General features: G+C 41.2%; 1 protein-coding gene across 1 annotated transcript; it reads right to left on the bottom strand.

Moving 5' to 3' along the window:
• On the bottom strand, positions 1-27,926 carry LOC119660320 (apolipoprotein D). The gene is made up of 4 exons (XM_038068797.1): positions 26,933-27,926; positions 12,551-12,702; positions 11,859-11,931; positions 1-550 (listed from the first exon to the last, which is right to left on the bottom strand). Exons 1-4 carry the CDS (start codon positions 27,071-27,073, stop codon positions 278-280), a joined length of 639 nt encoding a protein of 212 aa, XP_037924725.1. The 5' UTR covers positions 27,074-27,926; the 3' UTR covers positions 1-277.

Raw genomic sequence — 27,926 nt, forward strand, 5'->3', positions numbered from 1 at the left:
TTGAAATGACAAATATCATTTGCGCATTTATTTATTACAAAGTACGTTTATTAATTAACATTTACTCAATAATCAGTCATACAAACACATCATACGTTCACTTCGGTACATCGAAAGCTTGGAAGCAAACAATTTCTATCACAGTCTTACACTACGTACCGCCAATGGACCCCAGTTGAATGTTTATTTGCAATTTCGCACCAGCACCAGCAGCTTTTCCATAAATAGCCTTATTTCGAAACTTACGCACGTACATACAATCTACTGTTCTTGCGGCTTATAATGTTGCTGGGCAGTTCTTATTCTTGCTCAGCACGAGTCGATCCGGGTCAAGGCCTAGCTTATTCAGCGATCCGTATATTTTCACACGAATGTCCGATGAGAAATCTCGTTCGCGTCCGAAAATCCAAATCTGATCAGCATGTCCAATTGGTCCAAGGCTCGAGCATGACCACAAAATCGCGAAATTATCGTAATCGGTGTAAAGCACTTGGTATTTACCTGAGCCGGGAAGGAGGCGAGCGATCACTTCGGGCAGCCTTGAGTTGAACTGGAAAGTTTGCCAGAAGAAGTAACTTTAGTATAAGAAAATTGATTCTTTCGATAAATAATTGAGTTAGTTACAAAATCAACTCTTATTTAGATAACTTCAATGGCAGCCACTTTTTCGGTTACACATATAATTAGAGACTCCAGTACAAACTGTTTGCCTCCTTGAATATGCTTAATTTAATGTTTACTTAAGATATGATGTGAAGAAATTTACTGATAAAACAATAATTTCGACATCCTGTACCTGTATCTTTCACTATTTGGAGACCCACCAGCACCAAACTTCTCACACTTTTCACACGATTTCTTTTTTAGATCTTCCTGGATCGACCCTGATTCATAATGTAAATGGGAATTGAGGTCATCTCTTCTTATGTTTTTGACTGATTCGGAGGAAATCCTGGACAACGCCACAGAAGATACATTCCGGAGAAACTAATAGCCATCAACAGTGTAAAAGAGAGTAAAAATATCTGAGAAATTTGCAATCCAAGCCGAGCCCACTAGGGTTGAACCGACACTTCGTCATTCATGCCCTTACAGGAGAGCTTCGAATGGACGATATTGTCTTTTTCCAAATACCTTGTCTGTGGTAACGATTCGCCGGCAAACAGACCAGATACCTGTGGATGTTTTGATTAGGCGGATGGGGGAGTGGATAGGTAACAAATTCAGCACGTTGACTGGGTTGCCCTAGAGCTAACAGTACAGTGGAGGGAGAGTACAAGTTTCTCGAAAGTCATGAAAAGTGAGGAGCTAGCAGAGATTGGGCATAGGTATGGTATAAACATCCATCTCTTTATTGCGTTAAGAATGTGCAGTTCAAGCCAAAGTAAATTTAAATTGAGTAAGCGACAAAGTTCAGTAGATTTGAATGGACAATGAAGTTCCCACTAAGAGTCTGACTATGTTGGCAATATGTAGCAGTGATTTCAACCACTAATCCTTGTTTTCAGTGACTCTAACAAAGCAAATAAATAACCCAATTTAATTCAAAGATTCCATTTTCATAACTATTAATTTTTTTTATTTTTCAAATACTAGTGTTTCGGAAACAACTTTTTTTTTTTGCTCAGTGCAAGGTGTTCATGTATTTGCAAAATAAAAAACTTTACTAGCGACGAAAACGAAGTTTTCAAATTAATTTACTTAGTGATTTCAAATCATATTTTGAGTGAAAGATGGAATATTAAAGATACTAGATAGTGTACTTGTTTAGATAGTAGCTGCATACCACGATTACCAGCCTATTTGTCACAATATTGAGACTGACATGGACGTTCGCACGCTAGGCGAACTAGGGTCTCCCGCGCCTAAAAACGGGACAAATTGTACCAAATGGTCCTCCAGGTTGCGGGTTGGGTAGGGCTCACAACCCTACACGGAAAACAACTTGTTATGAAGCCACAACAGGAGCCTCGGACTGGACTCATAACACAACGACGAACCCGGCAACAACAACGGAATAATGATTTGAGAATTTTCTCATGGAACGTGCGTTCACTATGCAGAGATGGAGCTGCCAAGTAGCTAGCCGATACTCTGTCCCAATATAGGGCTGGTGTCATAGCGTTGTAGGAGATGCGTTGGACAGAGGCCGGTTTCCTGGAGAAGAGTTGCTACACCATATATTATAGTGGCCATCCAGTAAACCATGTGCTCGGAGTAGGTTTCTTAGTCAGCCAAAAAATTAAACCTGTTGTTATCGGTTTTGAAAACATAGACGAACGGTTATGCACCTTGCGCTTGCGAGACAAATTTAGAATCATAAGCCTCATTAACGTTCACGCCCCTACAGAGGAGACTGCAGAGTCGCAGAAGGATACCTTCTGCGAGGCTGTCGAACGAAGTCGAAGCCTGTCCCGGATATGATATCAAAATCATACTTGGGGATTTTAACAACCAAGTAAGGACGGAGCCTGTATTCAGACGATACGTTGGCTCCGATAGTTCACATCAAAATACAAATGATAATGGACTGCGGATTATTCAATTAGCTGTGCCACACGAAATGGTTATAGGAAGTACCTGGTTTGCGCGGAAAGCGGTCCACAAACAAACGTGGGCCCCTCCATACGGGACCACTTACAATTAAATTGACCACGTGCTGATCGAACGCCGCCACCTCTCAGTCTTGATGAATGTCAAAACATATAGAGAGCCATATATTGACCCTCTCTCTCGTTGGCAGGGTGCTCCGAGCTGGAATAATAACATCACCCAGAAACCCCTCTGGCAATCAGGTGAGAGTTAACACTGAAGTCATCCACAACAAAACCCTCCGCAATACCTATGAGAGGGAAATGGATGCCGCAATATTTGCTGTCAACAGAGATCCTGGAGATGAAGCATCAATGATCTTCACAATCACCTGAAAAACGTTATCATAAATACGGCAACAAACATACTTGGCCTCACCCGCAAAGAGAGTCGAAAAAGCTAGTTTGACGATGAACAGAAGAATGCTCCATACCGAGTGATGTAGGATTTTCAAAGAACGTGGGTAGGCACGAAGACTTACCACGAACTCCAGTGAGCGGAGAAGTGACTTCACAGACGGAAAAAGGAAGCTTGGGTGAACCAACAAGTCTGTGAACTCGAAAAGTACAGGGAGTAACCGCACCAGGCCCGGAAGTTTTACCAACAAGTCAGCAGGATGAAGCCTTACACACCTCGATGCTCATCCCACCGAGACAAAGAGGGAAATCTGATTTCCGTTGAACAACCAGAACATCGGCGAGCTGGAGGTCTCGTCAACTAAAGATGACGGACAAATACTGGCAAATTCATCGGCTTAAAAATCATAAGTCGCCAGGCGCTGATGGAATTACAACCGAATTGGTTAAATATGGAGGCGATCAATTCCACCAAGTGGTTCATCAACTTGTGCTCAAGGTGTGGGACAGCAAATCAATGCCTGACGATTGGCAACGAGGCATTTTCTGCCTCAAATATAAAAAGGGAGATATCACACAGTGCAGCAATTATAGAGGTATCACGTTGCTGAGTAACATCTATAAGATAACAGAGAATATCTTGCTAGGTCGGACATCCTCATAAGCCCAGAACATCATTGGCCCATACCAAAGAGGCTTCACTCCAGGCAAATCAGCAACAGATCAGATTTTCACCCTGCGGCAAGCGATGGAAAAACTGTTGGAATATGGACATCAGTTGCACCATCTATTCATCGACTTTAAAGCCGCCTATGATAGCATAGCCAGGGTAAAACTGTCCACGACCACGAGAGAATTCGATATCCCGACGAAATTGATAAGGCTGATAAGGCTGACCCTGACCAATGTGCGAGGCCAGTTAAAAGCAGCAGGATAACTCTCAAGACAATTCGACATCAACAACGGTCTACGATAAGTGAGTGCCCTATCATGCGTCTATAAACTGGCCTTGGAGAAAGTGATCCCTGATGCTGGGGTAAATGCGAGGGATACGATCTTCTTTAAGTCCACCCAACTACTGGCATATGCCGACGATATCGACATCATCGCCAAAACCGAAAGAACGAACAACATCGAATCGCACAGGTCAAACGAAAACCATGAAGATAGGAGACTACATCTTTGAGACCGTTGAAAATTTTTCTTATCTAGGGTCGAAAATCACAACCGATAACAGCTACGACGATGAAATCCGCGCATGGTTATTGGCAACCAACAGGGCCTATTTCATCTTACAAAAACTGTTCCGCTTGAAACGTCTCACCATAGGGTCAAAGCTCCTACTGTACAAGACATTTTTAGCAAAAAAAACTGGAAAATCTTGGCCGCGTTCGAGAGAAGAATCCACCCCTACATGCGGATGGACGATTCCGTAGCTTACATAACGAGAAATCTATGAACGTTACCACCACCGTCTGAACGTGGATGAAATCCGGCTCAAAAGGCTGCGATGGACGGGTCACTTAATCCGTATGGATGATGATGATGCAGCCCGGAAAGTCTATAAGAGCAATATCTATGGTAGAAAAAGAAGACAAGGCAAACCCTGCCTGAGATGGATCGATGGCGTAGGTCAGGACGCCAGACAGCTTTTAGGGATATCGAATTGGTGGGCCTGGGCGTAAAATCGGGATGTCTGGAGTTCGATATTAAGGCAGGCCTAGATCGGATACCAGTTGTTGTACCATTGATGATGATGATGATGCTAGGAAATGAAAAAGTGCTTGGTCGACTGGTCTATCGAGGTTTTTGAATATTGCAGGCTCTTAGTAGATTTGGACTGGCGAGTAATCGTAGTATGAATCGCTATATGCTAATGCATAGAGGACGGTTGATCCCTAAGAAAGAACCAAGCCACTGAGTCAAAACTATTTTCCTCCTGTATACACTATCAGTGTAAAATAAGTTCGCCCGAATAGGAATAAATACAGTGGGTTACATCATTCTACGTCGAATTTAAGAGGGGTCTCCACACATGCAAAAGGGGGTGTAATTTTTTTTCATCAAATATAGTCATGTGATGTATCAAATAAAAGGTCTCCATTAGTATTTTCCTGAATCGGTCTATCCAATTCGGAAAGTACTAATTTTTGAGTTCTGCGATTAACAGTCTGCATATAGGCTGCTTTTCCAGTCTATACTTATTAAATTTGAAGAGAAATGCTTTGTTATCATATCAAAACGTTACCAATGAAATTTCCGCTTGCGCAGATTCTTTTGCAACTTTTTCAGCTGAAAGCGCAGAGTATATTGGGAATTTCCAGTTTAGATGAAGGAAGAGCTAAAACTAACGTGCAAATAGGGATTCAATGATAGATAAATGTAGCCAGTAAACCGTCACCAATAACGCATCAAGCAGCGAAGAATATTTATTTCTTATAGCTATAGTGCCATTGAAATTGGCAAAATTTGTGTAGGTCCATCCTCCATCTCTGTCTATCATTTACTGATCTACGATCTATAATATTCGTGTTCTAAAAAGAAAATGTAAACCTGGTGGCAGTTGAACAATAGATGATGATGGAGAAAATTTTTGAACACCAGATAAACGAAATTAGGTAACAAAGTCGATAAGTAACCAGAATAAAGTTCATGTTGTACATCTTGTTGGATGATAATGTTGTTAACGTTTTGTCCGACATAAATGTCATTAGGTGTTATGTATGCTGAAAAACAATCCCCTTTCTGTTTACCAACCCTGCACAGTTAGGAATAGGTTTTTTGAATGTATTCTACACATGAGCTACCAACTGCCTACAAAAAAGTGGCGATTTAAAGGGGAGGAGAAAAAAGATAAATATTTCCGTAGAAAACCATGTATTTCGTACTCTACTTTGAGAAAAACAACTAATATCTACATTATTTTTATTTTCTGTTAAATGTTGAATCTGAGATAAATTTTCTTTTCAACTATACAAATTTATAAACATTAGCTCAACCTCTGAAAGCAATCTAACGAATTACGTCTTCCGCCAGGAAAAAGCTGCAATCCTGCCCACCCATGCTAATTAACAAAGGCGGTCGTTTCGATTTTTGACCATATTTTCCACACTTTCAACACACTGTGCATCGTAAGGAATGTCTGCAGATCATAGGGTAAAGTTAGCGGCGGAAAAATAATATAGAGTACAAACAAGTCGGGAAACCGGAGGCTGGACGCTTCAGGTATAAAAGGTTTTCTATATTTCTTTTATAAAAACATTTATGTGGACATTTGTCCCACTAGTATCTAGCACGCAATGTATATGCATATAGTATGACAGAATATCCACCTTTGCGTGATACTGACATTCAAAGCCTTGAATTTGCACAGAAGCGACAACTTTGAGCTACTATAACTTTGTTAATAATAGTACGATTTCCACCATGCTATTAACATAGTATGCTGGTCCCTAGCCCAGGTAAAGGAGGAGGGTTTGAGGCAACGTATTCTGTACTATCCTCAGTAAAACAAAAATAAAATGCTGAGATCAGGGAAAAAGATAGAGTATAGTTGGAGTTATTCTACTATGCTAAATCCTAGCTAATCTCTCTTGGTGACATGCCCCACGACAGGTCGACCAAGAAAATGCATACAATGTCATTACAAACGTGAGTCACAAGCCTCGGAGAAATGCTAGGGCGTCCACCTCAGTCGACACGGCAGGACGGGCCCCAGTCCTGTCGAGAAATGGGCAAGGGTTCTTGACGTATGGACGGCGTCAGGACGTAAGCAAGTTAGTCGGAACACAACGAACAAAACAAATGTCTGCCCGCTAAATGTTGGTACCCTAACTGGAAAGACCGCGGAACTCGCAAGAGCCCTCCGGAAAAGGCGCATTGATATCTGCGCTCTGCAAGAAACCCGATGGTCTGGTGCCAAAAGCTGCGACATTGAACGCGAACGCGGTAAAAATGGTTACAAACTTCTCTATTTTGGTAACCCACACACTCAATATGGTGTTGGCATTGCCATCTCAGAGGGTTTCCGTGATGCCATTAAAGAAGTCGAACGATTTGATGATCGGCTGATGAAGCTCACCATTATATTAGCTGATCGCACTATTCACTTCTTCACCGCGTGCGCACCACAGACAGGTCGACCTGATGCCGAGAAAGATGCCTTCTGCCAACTTCTCGATGAAAAGACTTGTCACGTGCCTGCTGACGATTATATAATCATTGCCGGTGACCTTAATGGTCATGTGGGTGAAAAGGCAGACGGTAACAGGTGCCATGGGGGAGTTTGGAGCGCGCAATGAGGGTGGCGAGCGTATAATCGATTTTGTGGACACCCATGACCTTGTACTTATGAATACATGGTTCATCAAACGATTGTCTCATCTTCCTACATTTTATAGTGGGAACAGTAAAACGCAAATCGACTATATTCTCATAAGACGCCAACATTTTACCACTGTCACTGATTGCCAAGTCGTTTCCTATGAGACCATCGTATCTTAACATCGGCCGTTGATTGGCGTCCTGCGAATTAAGCCACCGATAAAACAGCGTGAAGAACGCACTAGCCCGCGACGCATTAAATGGTGGCGATTTGGTGAGAAGAAAGAAGAAACGATCTCACTCATACGATTGCCGAACATTACGAATGTGGAAGAATCATGGAACCATATGAAAGACATGATCGACAAAGCGGCCTCTGCAACACTCGGGGTCACCAAGCCGGGTAAGCGGCACATCAACCGAGGTACTTGGCTTTGGAGTGATGATGTTGAAATAAAGGTCCGTGAAAAGAAACGCCTCTACCACAAATTTCTCGACGATAAAACGCCTGCTAATTGGCAAATTTATAAGAATGCCAACCGTGAAGCAAAGAAAGCGGTCGCTGTCACCCGACCGAACCATTTCAAAAATCTTTACGATAAACTAGACACTCGGGATGGCGAGAAAGATCTGTATTGACTTGCTAAAAGCCGTAATGAACGCACACAGGATATCGAACACTTCTGTTGCGTTAATGACAAGAACGGTACTTTGCTTACTGATCGTCGAGCCGCAACGGATAGATGGCGAGAATACTTCGAGCATATTTCAACTGAAGAATTTACTCATCCTCCACTTCCACAATCATTGCCGACATTTGGAGCAGTTCCACCAGTCAGCGCAACTGAAGTCGAGGAGGCAATAAAACAAATGAAATTGGGGAAAGCAACAGGACCTGACGACATCGCATCTGAGCTCTGGAAAGCGAAGAGCTGTGGCTCAGTGAATTCTTTAACCGGGTTATTCAGGAAGGAAGAGCACCATCTGACTGGCAAGAAAGTACCACTGTTCCAACATGGAAAAAGAAAGGTAATCCAGCAGAATGTTCAAATTGCCGTCCGATCCGGTTACTTTTCCATACCATGAAGATTTTTTAACGCATTCTCGACAACCGTATTCGCGAAATCGTTGAAATAACCGTGAATCAAACCGGATTTGTCGAGAACTGCGGAACTACTGACGCAATACACTCATGGAGAAACACCGTGAGAAGCATTGCCCTCTTTACATTGCCTTTCTGGATCTAGAGAAAGTGTTTGACCGTGTACCACACGAACTCATCTGGTATGCTCAACGACAATACTTAGTACCAGAAGAACTCGTGCGCTGGGTTCAATTGCTCTACCACGATCCGAAAAGTAACGTGCGAAGTATGGCGGATGTATCAAAACCGCTTCGTGTCTTTGTAGGTGTTTATCAAGGAAACGCCCTCTCACCACTTTTCTTTGTTCTTGTTATGGACACCGTCACACAGGATATCTAACGTCCAGCGCACTACACACTACTTTATGTTGATGTTGTTTTCCTAGCATCTGATAGCAAAAATGATCTCGAGCAACTTGTCCAAAAATGGAATGATCGCCTTATGCAACACGGTCTCAGATTGAATCTAAACAAAACTGAATTTTTGACAACTGATCCCCAAGAAATAGGGACAATCACTGTCAGCGGCAGCGGCAGCCCAGAACTGAACGATTTAAATACCTCGGGTCAACGCTATCAGCCAATGGAGAACGCAACCTGGATGAAGTGGCGTTCCACAACTGGTGTTCTTTGTGATCGACATATCAACGAAAGTCTCAAATCTAAAATTTACCGCAATGTTATCCGTCCAGTCGCTCTCTATGGTTCTGAGTGTTGGCCGACTATAAAAGACAACGAACGGCGTCTTGCGGTAATGGAGACGAAGATGCTACGTTGGACTAGTGGCGTCACACGTTTAGATCACATCCGAAATGAGGATATCCGCGATCGTTATGGGGTTGCACCGATCGTGGAAAAGTTGCAAGAGAGGCGTCTTCGATGGTATGGTCACGCAATTCGTGCCAACGAGAATTCACTTGACAAGATTGGTCTGAACATCGAAGTCGATGGTAAACGACCAAAAGGCGGACCTAAACAACGGTGGCTTGATACGCTGGATGGGGATTTGAAAGCCACGAAATTGCACCCAGATCAAGGATTCCATAGAGCCAAATGGCGAAACCGATCACGATGAGCCGACCCCCCTTGTGAACGGGACAAAGGCTGAAGAAAAAGAAGAAAGTGCTATTTCCACAGTAGGATTATGTTTTATGTTTTAGCTGCAAAATTTCAATATCCTACGATGAACTTTTTGAAGTTAATTAATAAAAATTATAACAATAAACTATTATTAACTTTATTTGAACAGACATCGGTGTGGAGGGTATTTCGTGACCTAGGCAATATACGGTGGCAGTTTCTTGATGTTTTTCAGATTTGTCAGTTGGGTAGTTTCTGAGAACGGGTCCGTGAAAGAAATGATCACTTTCGACCGCAGCACTCCTCACCTTTTCAACAAATGTCATAACTAAGACAGGCTTCGGCTTCTTTTGTGCCAATAGGAAAAGTCGGTTCTGAATAAAGTTCATGTCACAGACAAACAGGCAGGCAGACAAGCAGACGAATTTTGTTTATTACAAACCCTTAAAAAGGATTGCTTCAAGTGATTTACTGATGAGCCAAATTTTAACCCATGGGAAAGTCCGTAGAAGAGATGTCAGCAATAAAAGATGAAAGGGTTTATTACGTACCCTCGATTGCTGCAGGAGATAGTGATGGAATTACTTCCCGCACTTTCGGAAACTACCTCCTCAATGGGATCAATATGGACCGAAGATGTCCCTCCAGTAATCTAAGAAATTCTGAAGAGAGCGAAAAAAGTGTGAAATAACACAAGTTCTCAAGTGGCTAATATATAGCCGACATTCCCCAGTGATTGATAGCAACTGTTATTTATCAAACAGACAGTTTGGCTTAGAAAAATTTCGGTCAGCGATTGATGTGACTAAGGTGGCTTATGAAATAGCCAGAAAAGCCTTTGGCGAAGGGAAATATTGCGCATTCAATTCTGCGAGATGGAACCGTATCATCGAGGCACTCACCATGGCAGCAGTATCAAACTACTTACCTAACAAATATAATCTTTGACTACTTCCGACAACGAAAACTAGTCTACGATTTGAAGGAAATGTAGGAGATACACAATATAACGGTAGGTGTTCCACAAGGGTTTGTTCTCGGTCTTCTCTGGTGGAGCATGATATATAGTGGTGTCCCAGTAAATAAGCAAGACGTTGTCGTCGAATTCGCAGGTGACGTGTCATAAAATCCCTTCATCGAGACGAAATAGAAATCTGTATGAGCCAAACTATCAGAACGATAAAGTCTTGGCTTGAAGAGTTCGCACTTGCTGAACATAAAACTGAGTTAGTACTTCTTACAAATTGGCGGAAACGCAAAACTGTTCAAATTTGCATAAGTGAACATATTATTCGCTCTCAGTCATCACCTGGGAGTAACTTTCAACTGGAAGCTGAGCTTCAAACCATACTGAAAGTTTATTGGGGAGAAAACAGCTATCCCCAGCTTAACATTTGCAAGGATGCCTCCAAATATAAGCGGCCTGAAACACAGTCGATTACTTTAATCGTGAGTTGTAGGCTCTGTTCTCTTAGACGTGGTACCAGTGTGGGCATCGGTACAAAACATCTTTTATTTATTTGCCAGGCAACATATTAGCTAAACGTTCTCCGAAAGTAAAGCACCACGCTGACGAGATCGTATGAGGCAATACATATGTGTATTGTGTAATTGCGGTGATGTCCTATATTGAGATAAGTCATGATTTGACATGAAGGTAGATACAAGAAAGCTCCCTATAGATTCGGTTTCTTATGAATCGCTAGATTATTCTACGTGTGAAGGTGCAACCGAAGATGCCGAAGACATTTTCTTGACCTGGCCAATCTCAAGGAGAAGCCTCCGGACTGAGCTAAGGTTCTGTTTAATGACAAAAATCTGGTAAGCTACAGTGACTAAAAGCAGCAGAAGCTGGACCGAGAAGATAAGTTACTGCAATCAACACCGCGATAAGTAATAATAGGTAATTCATTTAGGGCGAGAAGTTAACAACTAAACAGCACCATAAAGCAACACTAAAACGGTAGTTCCGCGGCGAGAGTGTGAGGAAGATATGGGATGTTTTAGTCAGTAAGAACCCGTCATGCGCATTCTTGACTAAAGATGCGTAGCCATGATGGATTTCCCCCACCCAGAAAAAGACAGATGGACAGACAGCCACTCAATCGATTTTAAAAACATTTTGTCTTACATAAAACCATGAAAATCAATAAACAAAAAGGCGAGTGTCTTTGAAATTTCCACCGTCAAGGCCTGGAAAATCGCAGTTTCTTTAAATGAAGAACTTTGTCTAATTCAAAACATTTACAATTATTCTCAAATTGTGCATTACACCCACTGAATGAAAATAGTAATTTTTTAGGTAAACCCTTTTCCAGTGCTATTATAAACAATTGGGCTATTATATCTTATATTTATTTTTACCTTGAAATCCATTATAGACGATTTGTTTGTTTCTGGAGTCGCATATCCGATACTTATGGACGGATTTCCTGTACTGTGAATGTAAGAGTGTTTATAAATTTGTAAAGTACAGTTGGATTACGAAATTTTTAGTCAGCTTTAGATAGTATATTTATACTTTAGAAATTTGTGATTGACTGCTCGTACGCGTGGATTTTTCTTTCATAGTTCAATTTTGAACTGAGCATTGTTTTCCATTCTTCACTTGCAATGATTGTTTCACGGCCACTGAACTAATTTTCTGAGGTTTTTCATGTTTTGTTTGTACATAGGGAACATTGTACAACTTTTTGAAAGCAGGGATTTATAAATTGGTAGAATGAATTGAAAATTATGAAATGCTGATGGAATTACTCTGATGTCGTTTGGTACGGTTCGATAATTCGCGATTTACAACTTAATTGAATACGTTTATTTGGAAAATTCTCATTTTTGAAGATGATGCAATAGCTCAGTATCTTCAGGAAAAGTGCAGTTTTGAATATTTATTGATTTATAATGAATTGTGGTGAAAAATAGAACAACAATCTTAGAATGCGTTTTGGAAGGACTGATGGCATGGAATGTTGATTTTTTGATACAAACGATTCCCCGAACGATCAACCACTTCGAGAAGGAAAAACCAACTGAAAGTTTGATTAAACTTTACTTACAGACGATTTATAGTTTTAATAGAAACTTCTATTCTGTAGCCGTCATCAAATCCTGTGTCAGATTCTTCTGGTTGGAAACTCAGCGTTGTACATCCTGAAGCTAGTTCCGGCAAGTAGAAGGATCTTTCTACTTCATACCATTGTCCTAAGACCTGAAGGAGTAAAGATTATCATGTAGTTTAGCGTAATTTTAGCGAAAAAGAGAGGTTATTCCTTTCTAACTAAAAGTAATTACATTCTTAAGGATTAAATGAAGCATGACAGCCCAGAGACGACAAACCTTCATTTCTACGAGGATGTGAAATATCTGGAAGTCATTCTAGATCTTTCACATCTAAAGCTTCTTTGGAACAAATATGCAGAGGTAAAGATGAAACGAGTTTTCACATCCAATGGGCTGTGCAGGCGGACCTTTGCATCGATATGAGGACTTAGGGTTCATGTAGAGATATGTATTTATGTTGCTATCATTAGGCTGATGTTCGCTTATGCGTCCGTAGTGTGGTCGCATAAGGTGAGGCTAACATTTTTACTATAAAATAACTACACTGCAAAGGACTGTGTGTCTGAGGGTACGGGATCTGAAGTGTATGTGGTCCTAACGGCAACAACCTGGGCGATTGACGAGCGGTTGAACGGTAGGCGTATCACAATTTGTAGCGAAGGCCAACCTCCTAAGTGCAGGCTGAGTAGTTCTTTGATTAATTGGAAAATCGTTCAAGAATATACAAATCGGTTCAACTTTATTTCTACATAGATTCAATACGGTGGAACTACTCTAGGTACCTGGTCACTGTGGTGTAGAGGGAAAGGAAATCTCGCATGGCTTAGCGAAAGAGGGTTTAATTTCCTCTACAACTGGACCGGAACCAGCAGTTGGAGTATCGGTAGCATTGGGTAAGGCCGTCTTCAAAAACTGGGAACAAGTTTCCCATAATGACAGGTGGCAAAACCTAACTGCTGTTAGGCACGCCAAACTTTTCCTATCAGAACCCAACAAACATACTGAAAAGCGTCGAAAAGCAGGAAGATTTACAGGAGTATTGTGCGCATTCTGACTGGCCATTATTCACTACCTGGATATATGTTCACAATAGGAATTGTACAAAATGATACGCTCCCCTCCTATATTAAGGAAATGGAATCCACGGAGCGATTTCTATGTGTATGCCCCGTCGATGGGGACATTAGACATCAGATCTTTGGCGCCGACGTGCTCCAGTTGCAACAGGTAGCACCACATCCACTAACGGAAATCTGGAGATACATAAACTTATCTGGGACATTTCGCTAGTGAGAAAGTTGAGTACAATGGGCCACTACAGTTTGAATGCTCAGAGACTACGCTTCTCCCTTACCTCAAACGCACACCGACACACCCACCCACAATAACATTTTATGGTAAAATATGAAATTTACATTCACTCGTGAATGCACAATAAACATCATTTTCTTCATATAAAAATTCGGTTTTTTCTTTTATATTTGCAGACCGTGTTATAGATACCAAGGCCGGGTTTCTTCATTCCATGCTCATTCGAATTTTTTTTAGAAGAAATGTCGATTTTAAGTAAATGAACTTCTAGGTTGAAGTTGACATAGGGGCCATAATGCAACACCTTTACAGATATATTGTTGACTTTGTTGTGTCATCTGAGAATCCGATAAGTTAAAGGTGGAGTTCAATGACTGGGCCCACGATGATTTTAACCGGATGAATTAATTATTTCTTAATTATATGTTTTAATTATTCGTTTAGTGTTTTGTTTTATACTCTAAACTGTAGCATTATCGGCTTCGCTGAGCAATAATTTGGCCATATTGCTCTAGAATAAAAGTCGGTAGTGTACCACTCATACCCTATTACTGGTTTTCGTCCGTCGTCTAGGAGAATACCATGGTCCATTAAAACAAATGATGATTGAAAATTGATGAGCTGCTCAAATTTTTTCAAAGAACTAAGCCCCATCCTTATTTAGCGGAAAAAAGTTGGGATAAAAGTTTATAGTAAAATATTGAAAAAATTCTGAATTGGAAATGGGAACGTCTGAATTTGAAATGGAAAATTTTGAAATTGACTTGAAAACCTCCACGCCAAATCCACTAATATGATACAAGCAAGATATTATTCAATATAATCTATGCCCAAGTTTTCTCATTGAATACAGTAAATTTAGAAAAATAAATTAAAAAAATTGTTTTATAGTTTATTTCATTTTGTGCTGCTAGGTAATGTGCCTAGTACAATAAATAAATCAATAAATTAAAAAGTAAGTCGGCAAAGGATATCGAACAATTCTGGTGTGTAAGTGACAAGGATGGTACTTTGTGTCTCGCGGAAAGCAACAGGACCTAACCATATTGCAACTGAGCTCCAAAAAGCAACAAGTTAGGACCTGATATTCTTAATTGTTATTTTTTACCGTGAAAATTTTGGAGCGCATCCTGGAAAAGCCCATTCGCAACATCATTCAAATTATTATTATTTTTGTTAGCCGAGCTAAGTTTCAGCTTTCCTCTGGTTTATGAGCTCATCGCTTCAGATAACAAAGGTTTTGTATATTTCTCATGCAAGGATATTTCCGTGTACAATGGTTCCATTTATACATAGTTTACGGCCACAGGGAACACCAGTTAAGGAATGCCACTTCATCAACAAGCCTTGTCATGGAGAGTGATAGTTCCTGTTTCATTGGGGTCGGTTACCAAAAACTCTATTTTGTTCAGATTCAGTCTCAGACCATGTTGCGTGAGGCAGGACTCATTTTCGGAAATTACCCAATCCAAAAATTTGAAAAAAATAGGTTGATGCGCTTATATGAAGTCTAGGCCTCAAAATATATACCATTCCGATATTTGTCAAATAAATTTAGTAATAGTATATTACCAACTTTTTGAAATTGGTCGGAAAACTCACCTTGAGTTCATCCTAGTACCAGTAGTGCAGTATCGTGGAAATTATTCCGAGCAAATCAAATATTTATATCTATCTAAATGTTGGCACCCTCAGTGAAAAGACCGAGGAGCTCGTAGAAGCTTTTCGGAAAAGGCCCATTGATAATGGCGCTTTGCAATGGTCTGAAGCAAAAAGCTATGATATAGAACGCGAAAGCGCGGAAAATCGCTAAAAATTTCCTTATTTTGTTAACCCACACACTCAATACCGTGTTAGAATTGCCATCTCAGAAGGTTTCCGTCATGCCATTAAAGAAGTCGAACGATCTGATCACCGGTTGATGAAGCTCACCATTATATCAGCTGATCGCACTGTTCACTTCTTTATCGTGTAACTGATAACTATTATCGTGTGCGCTGATAACTATGCTATCATTAGTAGTAGTAGATTTCAACTGAAAAATTTGCCGAAATTTGGAGTAATTCTACCTGTCAGTGCCACTGAAGTCGAGGACATAATAAAACGAATCAAATAGGGAAAAGTCACAGGACCTAACGATATCGCATCTGAGCTCTGGAAAGCGAAGAACTGGGACCCAGCTCTGTGGCTCAGCGAATTCTCCAATCGGGTTATTGAGGAAGGTAGGATATTATCTGACTGGCAAGAAAGTACCGCAGTTCTGATATGGAAATGAAAGCTAGTCGAGCAGAATGTTCAGATTACCGCCGATCTACTGTCCGCTGTCCCATACCATGAAGATTTTGGAAAACATTCTTGACAATCGAAAAAAAGCGGGAAACTAGTGCAGATTTTTCAGATAACTCAACGAAACCCAACAGACCATTCAGACAGTGCAGTTTTCGGTAGCGGAAGCGAAAGAATATTGGGGTGTACTTTGGGGGTTGCACGCCCAGCATGCTGAGTGCCATAAACAACTCGAAGAACTGGGGGGGCCCAGGTCAGGATTGGGTGCAGAACTTCAGGTACAAACAGTTCACCAGTATACATGGTCGGTTGACACGCAGCATAAATCAGGTCAACAGTCGGCCAGAGAAATGTCCACCCTTCCCGACTGCGGGGATAACCTACCTTATCCCTAAGAAGGATACGGTACAGACACAAGACCGATTACTTGTTTGCTAACCCTCTACAAATTCATAACGTCCATTGTTAGTGTTGTTAGGTTCAATGCGCACCTTCAGACCAATAACATTCTGCCCGAGGAGCAGAAGGGCTGCAGCTCATTATCGACTCAGTAGTTGTAGGACAAGCAACTAGAGGCCAAAGAAACCCCTTCAGCTGCTATATCGATTGTGTCAACGCTTTCTATTGTGTTCCACATACCTGGCTAATCGATGTCCTACATCTGAATCGTATTTATCCGAAACTAATAAAGTTTCTGGCGACAGTCATGGAAGGGTGGCATACTTCAGAGCCTATCCGTATATGGAAGCGCATTTTCCAGGAGAACTCGTTGGATCCCCTTTGGTTCTGCATGGCATTGAATCTCCTTTCATGGCTGCTGAATGATGCTAGAGGATATAGATAGCCTACCTGCTAAGTGTAACTTAGATGACATAAAGCTGTAATCTGATATTAACGACTTCCTTAGAAATCTGTTGCGAATAGTAGACGTGTTCAGCCGTGATATTCGGATGAAATTTGGATTAGACAAGTGTCGAATCCAAGCTATCTAGAAAGGTCATCACCAGCCGCATGTTGCACATAGTATTGGTGACCTCCACATTCAAGCTTTGACCGCGAAAGACTTCTACAAGTACCTAGGAATTCTGCAAGGAAGCTATGTTCGAGCTAGTGATTTGAAAGATGCTCTGCTGTCCGAATTCCTATGTCATGCTAAAATTGTATCTCATGGGAAAGCATAAAATAAGTGCACTGAATGTATTCGCTATTCCTTCACTGGCTTATGCATTCGGAAAATTGCCGAGGACGAAGACCGATCTGGAAAACGCCCAACAGCGGATACGGACTACAATGTCAAAATTCCGAATGCATCAACCTAATTCTGTCATGGAGCGGATGGACCTGCCTCGTGGCATCGGAGGTAGGGGTGTGGTTGACGTGCGGCACACATCATCGCCAAGTCGACTCGCTAGGCGCTTATTTTTACAGCAGACAGTTGTCGAGTCCTTTACATGCGCCTGTTTGTAAGGCAGACTGGGGACGGACTCCACTTAACTTGAGGGATCGATCTTTCGATTCTCTGAGTGGGGTGAAGTCGGATCAAAAGCGGATCGATGAATGGAAGTCGAAGGCAATGCAAAGTAAACACGTGAATTGTCTTTGGCAGCCATTTGTCGATTTACATTTGAATGCGAATTTCATCGGCATAGCTGTTATCGGTTGTGATTTTCGACTTTAGATAGGAGAAATTTTCAACGGTCTCAAAGTTGTAGTCTCCTATCTTTATTGTTTTCGTTTGACCAATGCGATTCAATGTTGGTCGTTCTTTCGGTTTTGGCGCTGACGTTGCCACAATGTACTTCGTCTTACTGTCATTATTGTGCAGTCCAAGAATCACTTCCTCCAGGGCCAGTTTGAAGAGGACGCATGATAGGGCTGTTGAATGGTCTCCAGCTATCCGGCCTAGCAAGAAAGATTATAGATAGTACTCAGAAACGTGATACCTCTATAATTGCTGCACTGCGTGAAGTCCCCCTTTTTATGTATGGGACAGATAATGCCGCGTTGTCAGTCGTCAGGCATTGATTCGCTGTCCTATACTTTGAGCATCAGCTACAGGTATTGTACCTAAATCCCTCACGGCTTCCCTTGATATCCTGGGATTCTCACACAGTTTGGTTTAAGCCATGCAGAAATATACTATTCTCGATACGTGCCCAATGTTGCGGGGAGTTCTCCACGAATTTTCCCACTAACCTACCATCGGCTACCACCACCAGCGACCCTTTATCTTTTAAGTAGGTAGGATCTTCCGAGCCGAAATACTTGGCACTTAGTGCTAGTCTAAGGTAAAATCCGGCATCTGCGAGATTGCGACAACTCGGAAATAATAATCATCAAGCCGGGTTTGCCAAGAACTGTGGAACTACTGAGCAATACACGCTGCGCGGTTACTCGTGGAGAAATACCGTCAGAAGCATTACATTACATTTCTGAATTTACCGGAAGTGAGCTCATCTACGACATCTACGACAATACCTAGTGCCAGAAAAACTTGTGCGCCACGATCCGAAAAGTAAAGTTCGGAGTGTGGTGGTTGCATCAAAACCGCTTCGTGTCTCAGTCGGTGTCTATCAAGGAAGCGCTCTCTCACCACTTCTCTTTGTTCTTATTCACATTATTACCCGGGATATTCAACGTCCAGGGCACTATACATATGTTTTCCTAGCGTCTCATAGCAAAAATTGTCTCGAGACTTGTCCAAAAATCGAATGATCGCGTCATGAAACATTGTCTCAGATTGAATCTGAATAAAACTGAATTTTTGACGACTGATCCCCATGTAGTAGGCAGAATCAATTTCAGCCGCAGTGACCTACCCAGAATTGAGTTATTTAAGTATCCCGGGTCAATGCTACTCGCCAATGGAGAACTGCGTTATGAAATTGCTTCACGAATTAGTGGGACCTGAATGAAGTGGCATTCCACAGCTGGTGTTCTTTGTGATCGACATATCAACGAACGGCTCAAATCTGAGTGTTGGCCGACTAGAAAAGACAAGGAATAACAACTTGCGGTAATGGAGACGAAAATGTTACATTGGACAAGTGGTGTATACGCCTTGATCACACCCGAAATGATAACCCCGATCGATGTGGGATTGTACCGATCCTAGAACAATTGCGAGGGAGGCATTTTCGTTGGTATGGTCACGTAATTCTCGCTAAGGAGAATTCATTTGCCAAGATTGATCTGAATATTGAAGTCGATGGTAAGCAGTAAGTGATAGAACAGAATGGCGCATCCAATCACGACAAACCGACTCCGCTTGTGAACGGTAGCCCTTGTCCCGTTCACAAGCGAAGAAAGTAGAATATATGCATGTTTATTCTTTACAAGCTAAGTACAAGTGGGACAAATGTCCACTCAAATATTCTTATATAAGAAATATATAACACCTTTCATAACTGAAGTGCCGAGCTTCGACTTGTTTATTTATCTCTTTCCTTGATCTCAGTATTTTATTTTTATGGTACTAAAGATATTGCTAAATATATTGCCTCAAATCCTTCTCCTTTACCATGTATGGTATGATACTAGCGAGGAAGAGTCCTTTCTCATATGCGGTATAATAGAGGAAGCAGAGTAGATGTTCGAAGATGTTTCCTATTATAGATATTTGCCTTGAATTTCTCAAGCGGTAAAGAGCTTCATTCTCATGTTAATTTTACTGCGTAAAAATACCCGTGTCAGTATTTAAGTGAAGCAAAATTCGTGGCCACTTTTTATGAAAGCCAAACCAATACATAGTGTTTCGGAGCTGTTTTCTAACATGTTGCGGGTGTAATTTGCGAGCTTGAATTTCAAAACTGGCCTCACAAATCAGAAGAAAAGTGTTGAATCCTTAGAAGTTAGACGGTTTCACTGAGTCTTTGTTTTGTTGTTTCATTTGCAATGAAATCCCAAATGAGCTCAGCGACACTATACAAAAGACAATGGGCCATGGGTCTATGTTCGACGGAAAGTTCTAGCCAGTGCCCTGGGTCACAACAAATATGTAAATAAACGTAATGAAATGCAGATCCAAGTAGAATATTCTGTCTAAAAGATATTGTGCCACAAAAGCAAAATGATTTTAAGGAATTTCAATTTGCTATGTTATGTACATAGCATGGGGGAAAAGGGAAAAGGAAATGTCAATTGCGCGAGGTCAGCTTAAAAATATTTGGGAGTGAAGTACGCTAAAATAAATTTCTTTTTCGGTTCCTTTACTTGTGGATAGTTAATTGTTTTTTTATGGAAAAAGGGCGAAAACTGGTAAAAATTGAATGCAAGGTAGACCACAGTTATGTACAAATATTAGAAATACTATTTACAACAACATTCGACCGAATACTAAATCTAAGCCATGAAAGAATTATCTATTTTTCAATATAGTCAATTGAACGCTATATACAAATATTACAGCCTATATAATTGCAATTGTTGGAAATACAATCGATGATTTTTTATTTGTCATTATTATATTATTTTCCTTATACGTATTGACATTACAAAGATAACAATGACCACGGTGAAATTAAAGTTAGAAATTTCATCCCACAATCAATCTTTTATTTTACGACGTAGCAGACAGAACAATATAAGTCTAAGAAGAGTTAAGTGCTACTGATTAGTGTATAGTCAGCTTCGACAATTTTCATTTCACTTTTTAGAATAAAGCTATCCCGGCTTGAAAAAAGTAGCTGGCTGGAAGGATTTAAGAGCGATTCGCAGCAAATTCACAAAATATAACAATGTATTATTATTAACTTCGGTGATCAGAGGGTAGCATAGGTCCCACGGCGAAAAGTGGATCGGTACCCCCCATGGAGCATAAAACCTGGGGAACGACTGTTCAACCAAGCACAACAACACCTTCACGAGGTGATCGCTGAAAGTTGGTTCTAAATCAAAAACTGAAGACGGGGAAGGATGAAGGCGGGTCTTTTCTGGCTAAAAACAGACAAATTGTACCAACTTGTTCTTGAGGTTGGGGGTTGGGTAGAGCTAAGAACCCTACATGGAAAACCAAAGTTAGGGAGATACGAAAGTAGGTTCAGACTATATGGATTCTATAGTGATGAACCCAGCAACGAAAACGAACTAACGATTTGCGCATTTTCTTATGGAACGTGAGCTCCCTGTATAGAAAAAGAGCTGCCAATCAGCTAGCCGATATCCTGGCCCAATATAAGGCTGATGTAGCACTTTGCGTTTGCGGAGCAAATTTAGAAATATAAGCCTGATTAGGGTTCATGCCCCTACAGAACAAACTACAGAGTCGGAGAGGGATACCATTTGCGAGGCGATAGAACGAACTTCCAAAGCCTGCCCCCGGTATGATATCAAAATCATTCTTGGAATTTTTAACAGCCAAAACAGAACGAAGCTCGCATTCAGGGGATCACTCAGTTCAGCAACTATAGAGGTGTCACGTTGTTGAGTACCACCTATAAAATATTCTCCGATATCTTGATAGGCCGGAAAGCCCAATTCAGTAGCTTGGCAGTAAGATTAACTAGACTGATCCTGACCAAAGTGAGATGCCATACGAAAATCATAACCGATCAAAGCGATCAAGAAATTGCGAGCGGTAGTTAGAAGCCAAGAGAATATATTGCAGTTTGCAGAAACTGTTCCGTTGCACCTTGTGGTCAAAGCTCTTATTGTACAAGATAATGATCTTGCCAGCCCCCCATGTATTCCTCGAAGATTTGGGTTCTTAGTAAGAAAAATTTCGAACTCTTAGCTATGTTCACTTAAGCTTCCTTAGCCTATATAATGTCGGAATTTATGAGCGATGCCACGGTCGTCTGGTTGTGGATAAAATCCGGCTCAATAGGTTGATATGCGCGTAATCCGTATAGATGAAAGTGTTCTAGCACGGAAAGTCAATAAGGGTAATATCTAGAGGAGGAAGACGTAGCACACTATGCCTCAGATGAAGCAACGACATTAACCAGGACATCAGACAGCTTTCAAGAGTATCGAATTGGTGGAGCTTGAAAAGTGCCATCAAAAGTGAATTTTATAGAAACCATCACCGTGGTGTATGGGCCATAGGTTCGACTGCAGCGACGACATCGGTGCATGTTCACCAAGCCGTCTGACACTGCCTGAATTCGGGAAAATGTTTGTCAGTCTTATTCTAGATGCAAGGGGACAAAGTCCAAAGCTAATTTCCGGTGATTTCAACGCTTGGGCCTTCGAATAGAGTAGCAACGAAACAAATACAAAAGAGTCAAGCCAATCAGCTTTTGTGCAATTGGGTATAGTTCTGGGCAACGAAGGTAATGTAACCATGGTTCGGAGAGGTGGGAATGGCTTAATTGTAAACCTGACCTTTGTCAGTCCTGCACCGACACGTTATATCTCCTGGTGCCTCAGCGAGGGATACACCCCGCAACGATCACCCGGAATTTGATCAGTCGCAAAAAAAGCACGCCTATAAGGAAGTTCGCAATATCCTCAAGCTGGCCATCCCGCGGAGCATGGCGGAGTGCTTTACCGTCCCCTTGCTGTTTCATACCATGAAAGTATTTTTGACAACCGGATTTGAAGAAACACCGTGAGAAACATCGTCAACTTTACATTTCATTTCTGAATCTAGAGAAGCTGTTTGATTTTGTGTCAAAGGAATCATTTAATATGCGTTGTGCCAACACGTAGTATCAGAAGAATTCCTATGCTGGGTTAAATTGCTCTACCACAATCTGAAAAGTAATGTTCGAAGTGTGGCGGATGTATCAAAACCGCTTCGTGTCTCTGTCGCTGGTCATCAAGGAAGCGCCCTCTCACCACTTTTCTTCCTTGTTGTTATGGACACTATCTCACGGGATATCCAACGTCCAGCGCCCTATACACTGCTTTATGCAGATAAGGTTTACCTAGCGCCTCATAGCAAAAATGATTGCGAGCAACACGTCCAAAAATGGAATGATCGCTTCATGCTGCACGGTTTTAAATTGAATTTGAATAAAATTGTATGTTTGTCGACCGATCCCCATGAAATAGGCGCTATCACTGTCAATAATAGTGACCTGCCCAAAACTGAGCGATTTAAATATCTCGGGTCAATGCTGTCAGTCAATGGAAAACTGCGTGATAAAATTGCTTCACGCATGCAACCTGGATGAAATGGCATTCCACAACTGGGGTTCCATGTGATCGACGCATCGATGAACGATTCAAATCGAAAATGTACCGCAGTATCATCTACCTTGTTTCCATTCTAGAGTTCCGAATAACGACCGACTATAAAAGACAATGAATGAGAAATGAGGTTATCCGGGATTGATATAAGGTTGCACCGATCGTGGAAAAATTGCGAGGGACGCGTCTTCAGATTGGTCTGAACGTCGTAGTCGATAGGAAATGACCAAAGGGCCGGCCGACACAATGGTGGCTTGATACACTGGATGGTGATTTCCGACTACATCCAGATCAAGCCTTTGGCAGAGCAAATTGGCGTAACCGATCAAAAAAACCGACTGCGCTTCTGAATGGGACAAAGGCTGAAAAAGAAGATGTGAGCAGATATTGAAATAGGATGTTTTCGAATTTAAAGCCTAATTTTCGGCTGAATCAACCGGTATCCGACATCTGCTCCAAGATTTGAAAATTCGTAGTTCTTATGATTGATGGGTTCAACTGCTAAGTATCCATGTTTATAATAAATTGTTTGTGGTTTTAAATAAAGTATAAGAATGCTAGGTTGAATCTTGTTTGGGCTCCTCGACTGCAAAGTCCTCATCTCTATTTAGTCGCACTGAATGAATTTCACCCAAAAAAATTGAGCCTCTTAATCTTTAATAACAGCTTTGAGGCGTCATTTACCGCTAGTCTGTTTAAGTAACAGATTCTCAATGATTCTTTTTGTTCTGTTAAAATATATTCAGTTCTGTTAAAATATATTCACTTTACAATAAAAAGCAATATTTTTTTTATTACGTTTAATTAAGAAATTTTAATTACTAGTACTCATAAGACCCCTTTTGTAATCCGTCAAAAACACATACAAATTAGCTTTAGATTTATAAGATTTATTACCGCAAGATATTACTTTTCCGACCTTGAGTGAAATTCACCTACTGGGACTTTTACGTGATTTTTCTGAGATGTCACCAAATATGGTTATATACGGTTGCCATTTACCTATTGGTGTAGTATAACGCGTCAACATAAGCGCCATCGTTCGCGGTTGCCTGAAGTGCCCTTCAGCTTCCCCTACGGCTTCTTGACGCGCTTGCATTCTTTCTCTACTGTTCTCCTTCAAGTGCTCTTGGGGCCGCCCAACTTAGGAGAGTGGATTCCACTGCATGGCATACTCCGCAATTCAATTGTCGTCTCGACTAAATAAGTAACTTATCTGTTGCCTCTTTCGCCTTCTTATCACAGTGCTTACGAGTGCCAGGTCTGTGCGTCGACCAAGTTCTTTGCTTGAGATAGCGTCAGGACAGAGCACCTCGATCATACGAGGCGGATAGATGTTCTTGAATGCTTGGAGTTTTTAAGTAACATCAGGGTTTACTTCTCAGGTGCTACTTCCATATAACAACACAGAAAGAAGAGTAGCACAGAACAGTCTCAATCTGATCTCCATTTTCAGATTTTAGACAGGGCAGCAAAAGCGGATCTAATGCTGCTAATGCGTCGGGAAACATCGAGTTCGGTGCCACTGTCGGCAAAAACCACGCTTCCTAGATATAAAAATTTGTCGACGTCTTCAATGCTCTTCCCATTAGTTTTGATAGGGAGAGTTCGATGACCCGTCAGATTGAGGACCTTGGTTTTGTTGGTGTTTATCTTACTTCTCTCTTTCCAAATCCAGATCCATTTGGCCAAGGACCATGGCTCGGTGAGAGAGCAAACATATGCCATCATGTGTTTGAGAAAAGATGTCATAATCTATTTAATTCCTGCCAATCCTCCGGACAAGACAGCGTGAAGAACGTCACCGATAAAAAAAAGAAATAACATCGGTGATAGAGGAGAGATTTACCTCGGCATACTTGATGACAGGACAATGCCCATCAATATTCTCAGGTGGGTTACTCAGTATATTCGCCGTCCGATTGGCAATATAGCTCTCTCACTGTCGAGCGACAGCTGGATCATACAAGTGGTCGTTGTTGAACTTGGTGGACCACGGCTCTCCAACTCTGTGAGAATTGGCGAACGCAACAGGTAAGCGAACGTAGGCGACCATCAGATGGTGATCCTTTTTGAGACCGATGTTCTGTGTCTCTCTTAACAAGCACATGCAGGACACAACTCCTAAATTCACTGCTGATTGGTCTTACGACGTCGGTCACTTGAAACGCAACTGATCATGCGGCATGCTTTATACTCAAAAAGTCACCAATGACGAGGCGGTGGAACCATTAAGGTTACGTCACCAAGAACGTATTAATCCATCACATGTCCGATCAAAGTGTTGTGATAGCCCACCTTGGCATTCCGATCAACGTATCACCTTTAGGAAACCTTCCCTGTACTGCGTGTATTTGTTCGCAGGAAGTATCCTTCTCCACTATATGAGAAGTCTCTGTTGGTGCATAGCATTGTACAATTAGTTAGAAGTTTGTTGGAAACCGACTCCCAGGTCAAGAGAACCCGCCTTTCGGTGACTTTCCAAATTACAAATGCATATTGCCGCAAGGGGGAAAGGAGTACTCTCCAGAGTCCCACCATCTTATTCCGCTTAAACCCAGAATGTTTAGCTTATAATGTTGGAATTCCCGCTCGATTTCGAGAAGGCGTGCTTTCTGAGGAGTCTCGCTATCGTTGTCGTGAAGTGTGCTTACATTCCAGAAACCAATTATAGTCCATTTTCGATGGTCAAGGGTCATAGCTGTGAAGTCAGTCCGTATCCGAGGCGTCAAAATTTGCAGCTGGCTAACTTAAAAATGTCTATCCCTTTCAAACGTCTCTTACGGTAGGCAATGAAGACAAGTGCAATTATTAATATCATTCTGCTTTTTTAAATAAACAATTTGATTTAAATGTATCTAATTAAGGCCGCATTATATAATTAAATGTAAAGTTTCTATAAAAAAAATATCCCAAATATTGCCTTACCGCAAGTTACCCCAAGTGTCACTTACATACACAATTTTGCATCACATTAATTTCACTTTGAAATAAAAATTTCTCTATATTAAGCAAAACAAGTGGACTATTTTGAATGCAGTACACTCCATACTTAACTAGTTTTGAAAAATCGTGCGCACAAAGTTTCTGACATTAAAAAAATCAAAACCTTTCTTATCTGAAGCGCCCAGGTTCCGTTTTCGGCTTGTATATTTTTTTCGTAGATTTGTTAAAATATTTCTTAAAATCAAAAGTCTAATAAGGGTTGAAAGGAAGTTCAGTGGTAATGTGATATAACGAATCTTGGTTATATTAGATATCGATGCAATCATTTAATCATATGGAATAATTCTCGGGAACAAATCGAGTGCGCAGGTATCAGTTTGTGAGACTATTATATTATTATTATTAAGAAAATGGGGAAAATACCTTTCTGGTTTTAATTGGGGGGGTTTGGGGCGATCAAATAAATAAATGATACAATAGACGTCGTGTCCTTTCCCTGATGTATTTATTACTTTTAATTGGAAATTTCTAAATATAGGTCGGGAACCATTTGCTCCTTTCCCAGGGAAGGGTGACAAGTAAAGACGACGTCTACTGTTTCATTTACAATATTTCAAGTAAGCACGCTAAGAAGTTCATCTTCCGTACTTATATTTCATGGCACTACTATAATTCAGTATTCAACAGTGAGCGGATTTTACCCTGGTTAAGTTGAATTTCGGCATCGACGGGTATTTGGGGCATCTTCCGAATCCATAAGCAGATGCACTTTTTGGCATCACCAGTGCCGATAAAAGTAATCCACAGCAATGCGCGAAGAAAAATAACAGGTGAGATCTCATTTCTCTAAATTAACATGCACCAAACAGCCAACTTAAATAACACTTTTTTCCGTTTCGGCGTGAACAACTTGAAATGCTCGAGTCAACAAACCATCGGCTATTTCTGCATCGATTCAGTGTAACCACATTTCACATTCACCTGCCGATAGCCTACCTATTTAACGTGCACTTCTTCTTGTCCGTCCGGTATTATGCAATTTCTTTTATTGTTTGTTTATGTCTTACTTCAACTTACAGCCACGGCGCTGGTCTTTGTACCTAACGAGTTTGCTATTCACTAATCTCGCGAACGCGCTTCAATTAAAAGTTAAATATCAGCCGCCGATTAGATGATATCAACTACATGCAGAGGAAATGCAATAGTTGCGTCCACAATAGTACGATTGCGATCACACACGGACAGATTGCCAACGAAAGTGAAATTTTTCCAAAATCTTGGCTCATAGAAGGTGGCACGAGTGGTGAGACACCTTACGGGCGGCGGTTTCCTGAGTACTGACACACTCGCGGAATGGGGTATCGTCTGGTTCGTCAACTTCGTCGTTAGCTGCACCAAACAACCTTGCTGAAGGCCGAATAATTCTTACGGAAAATTATTCACTGTTGATACGAGTATGTGGCCGAAGAATGTATTTTGCTTGCGGTTTACATCTAAAGCTGTACTGAAAAGATCTTAGTCTACAATGTGAATCAAGAGTATTGCGATCCAGCTGGAATATCTTCGCAATATTTGTTTTTAGATATAGGCAAAGCATTCTGATGTTAGAAAAAGATATAATCAACTTTGCAATTATGACACGTCAATTACGTTGGTCTTAGCTAATGGAAAGTTTAATAAACATGACTATGAGTA

The sequence above is a fragment of the Hermetia illucens genome, chromosome 6, assembly GCF_905115235.1.
Source record: "Hermetia illucens chromosome 6, iHerIll2.2.curated.20191125, whole genome shotgun sequence".
NCBI classification, from domain to species: domain Eukaryota; kingdom Metazoa; phylum Arthropoda; class Insecta; order Diptera; family Stratiomyidae; genus Hermetia; species Hermetia illucens.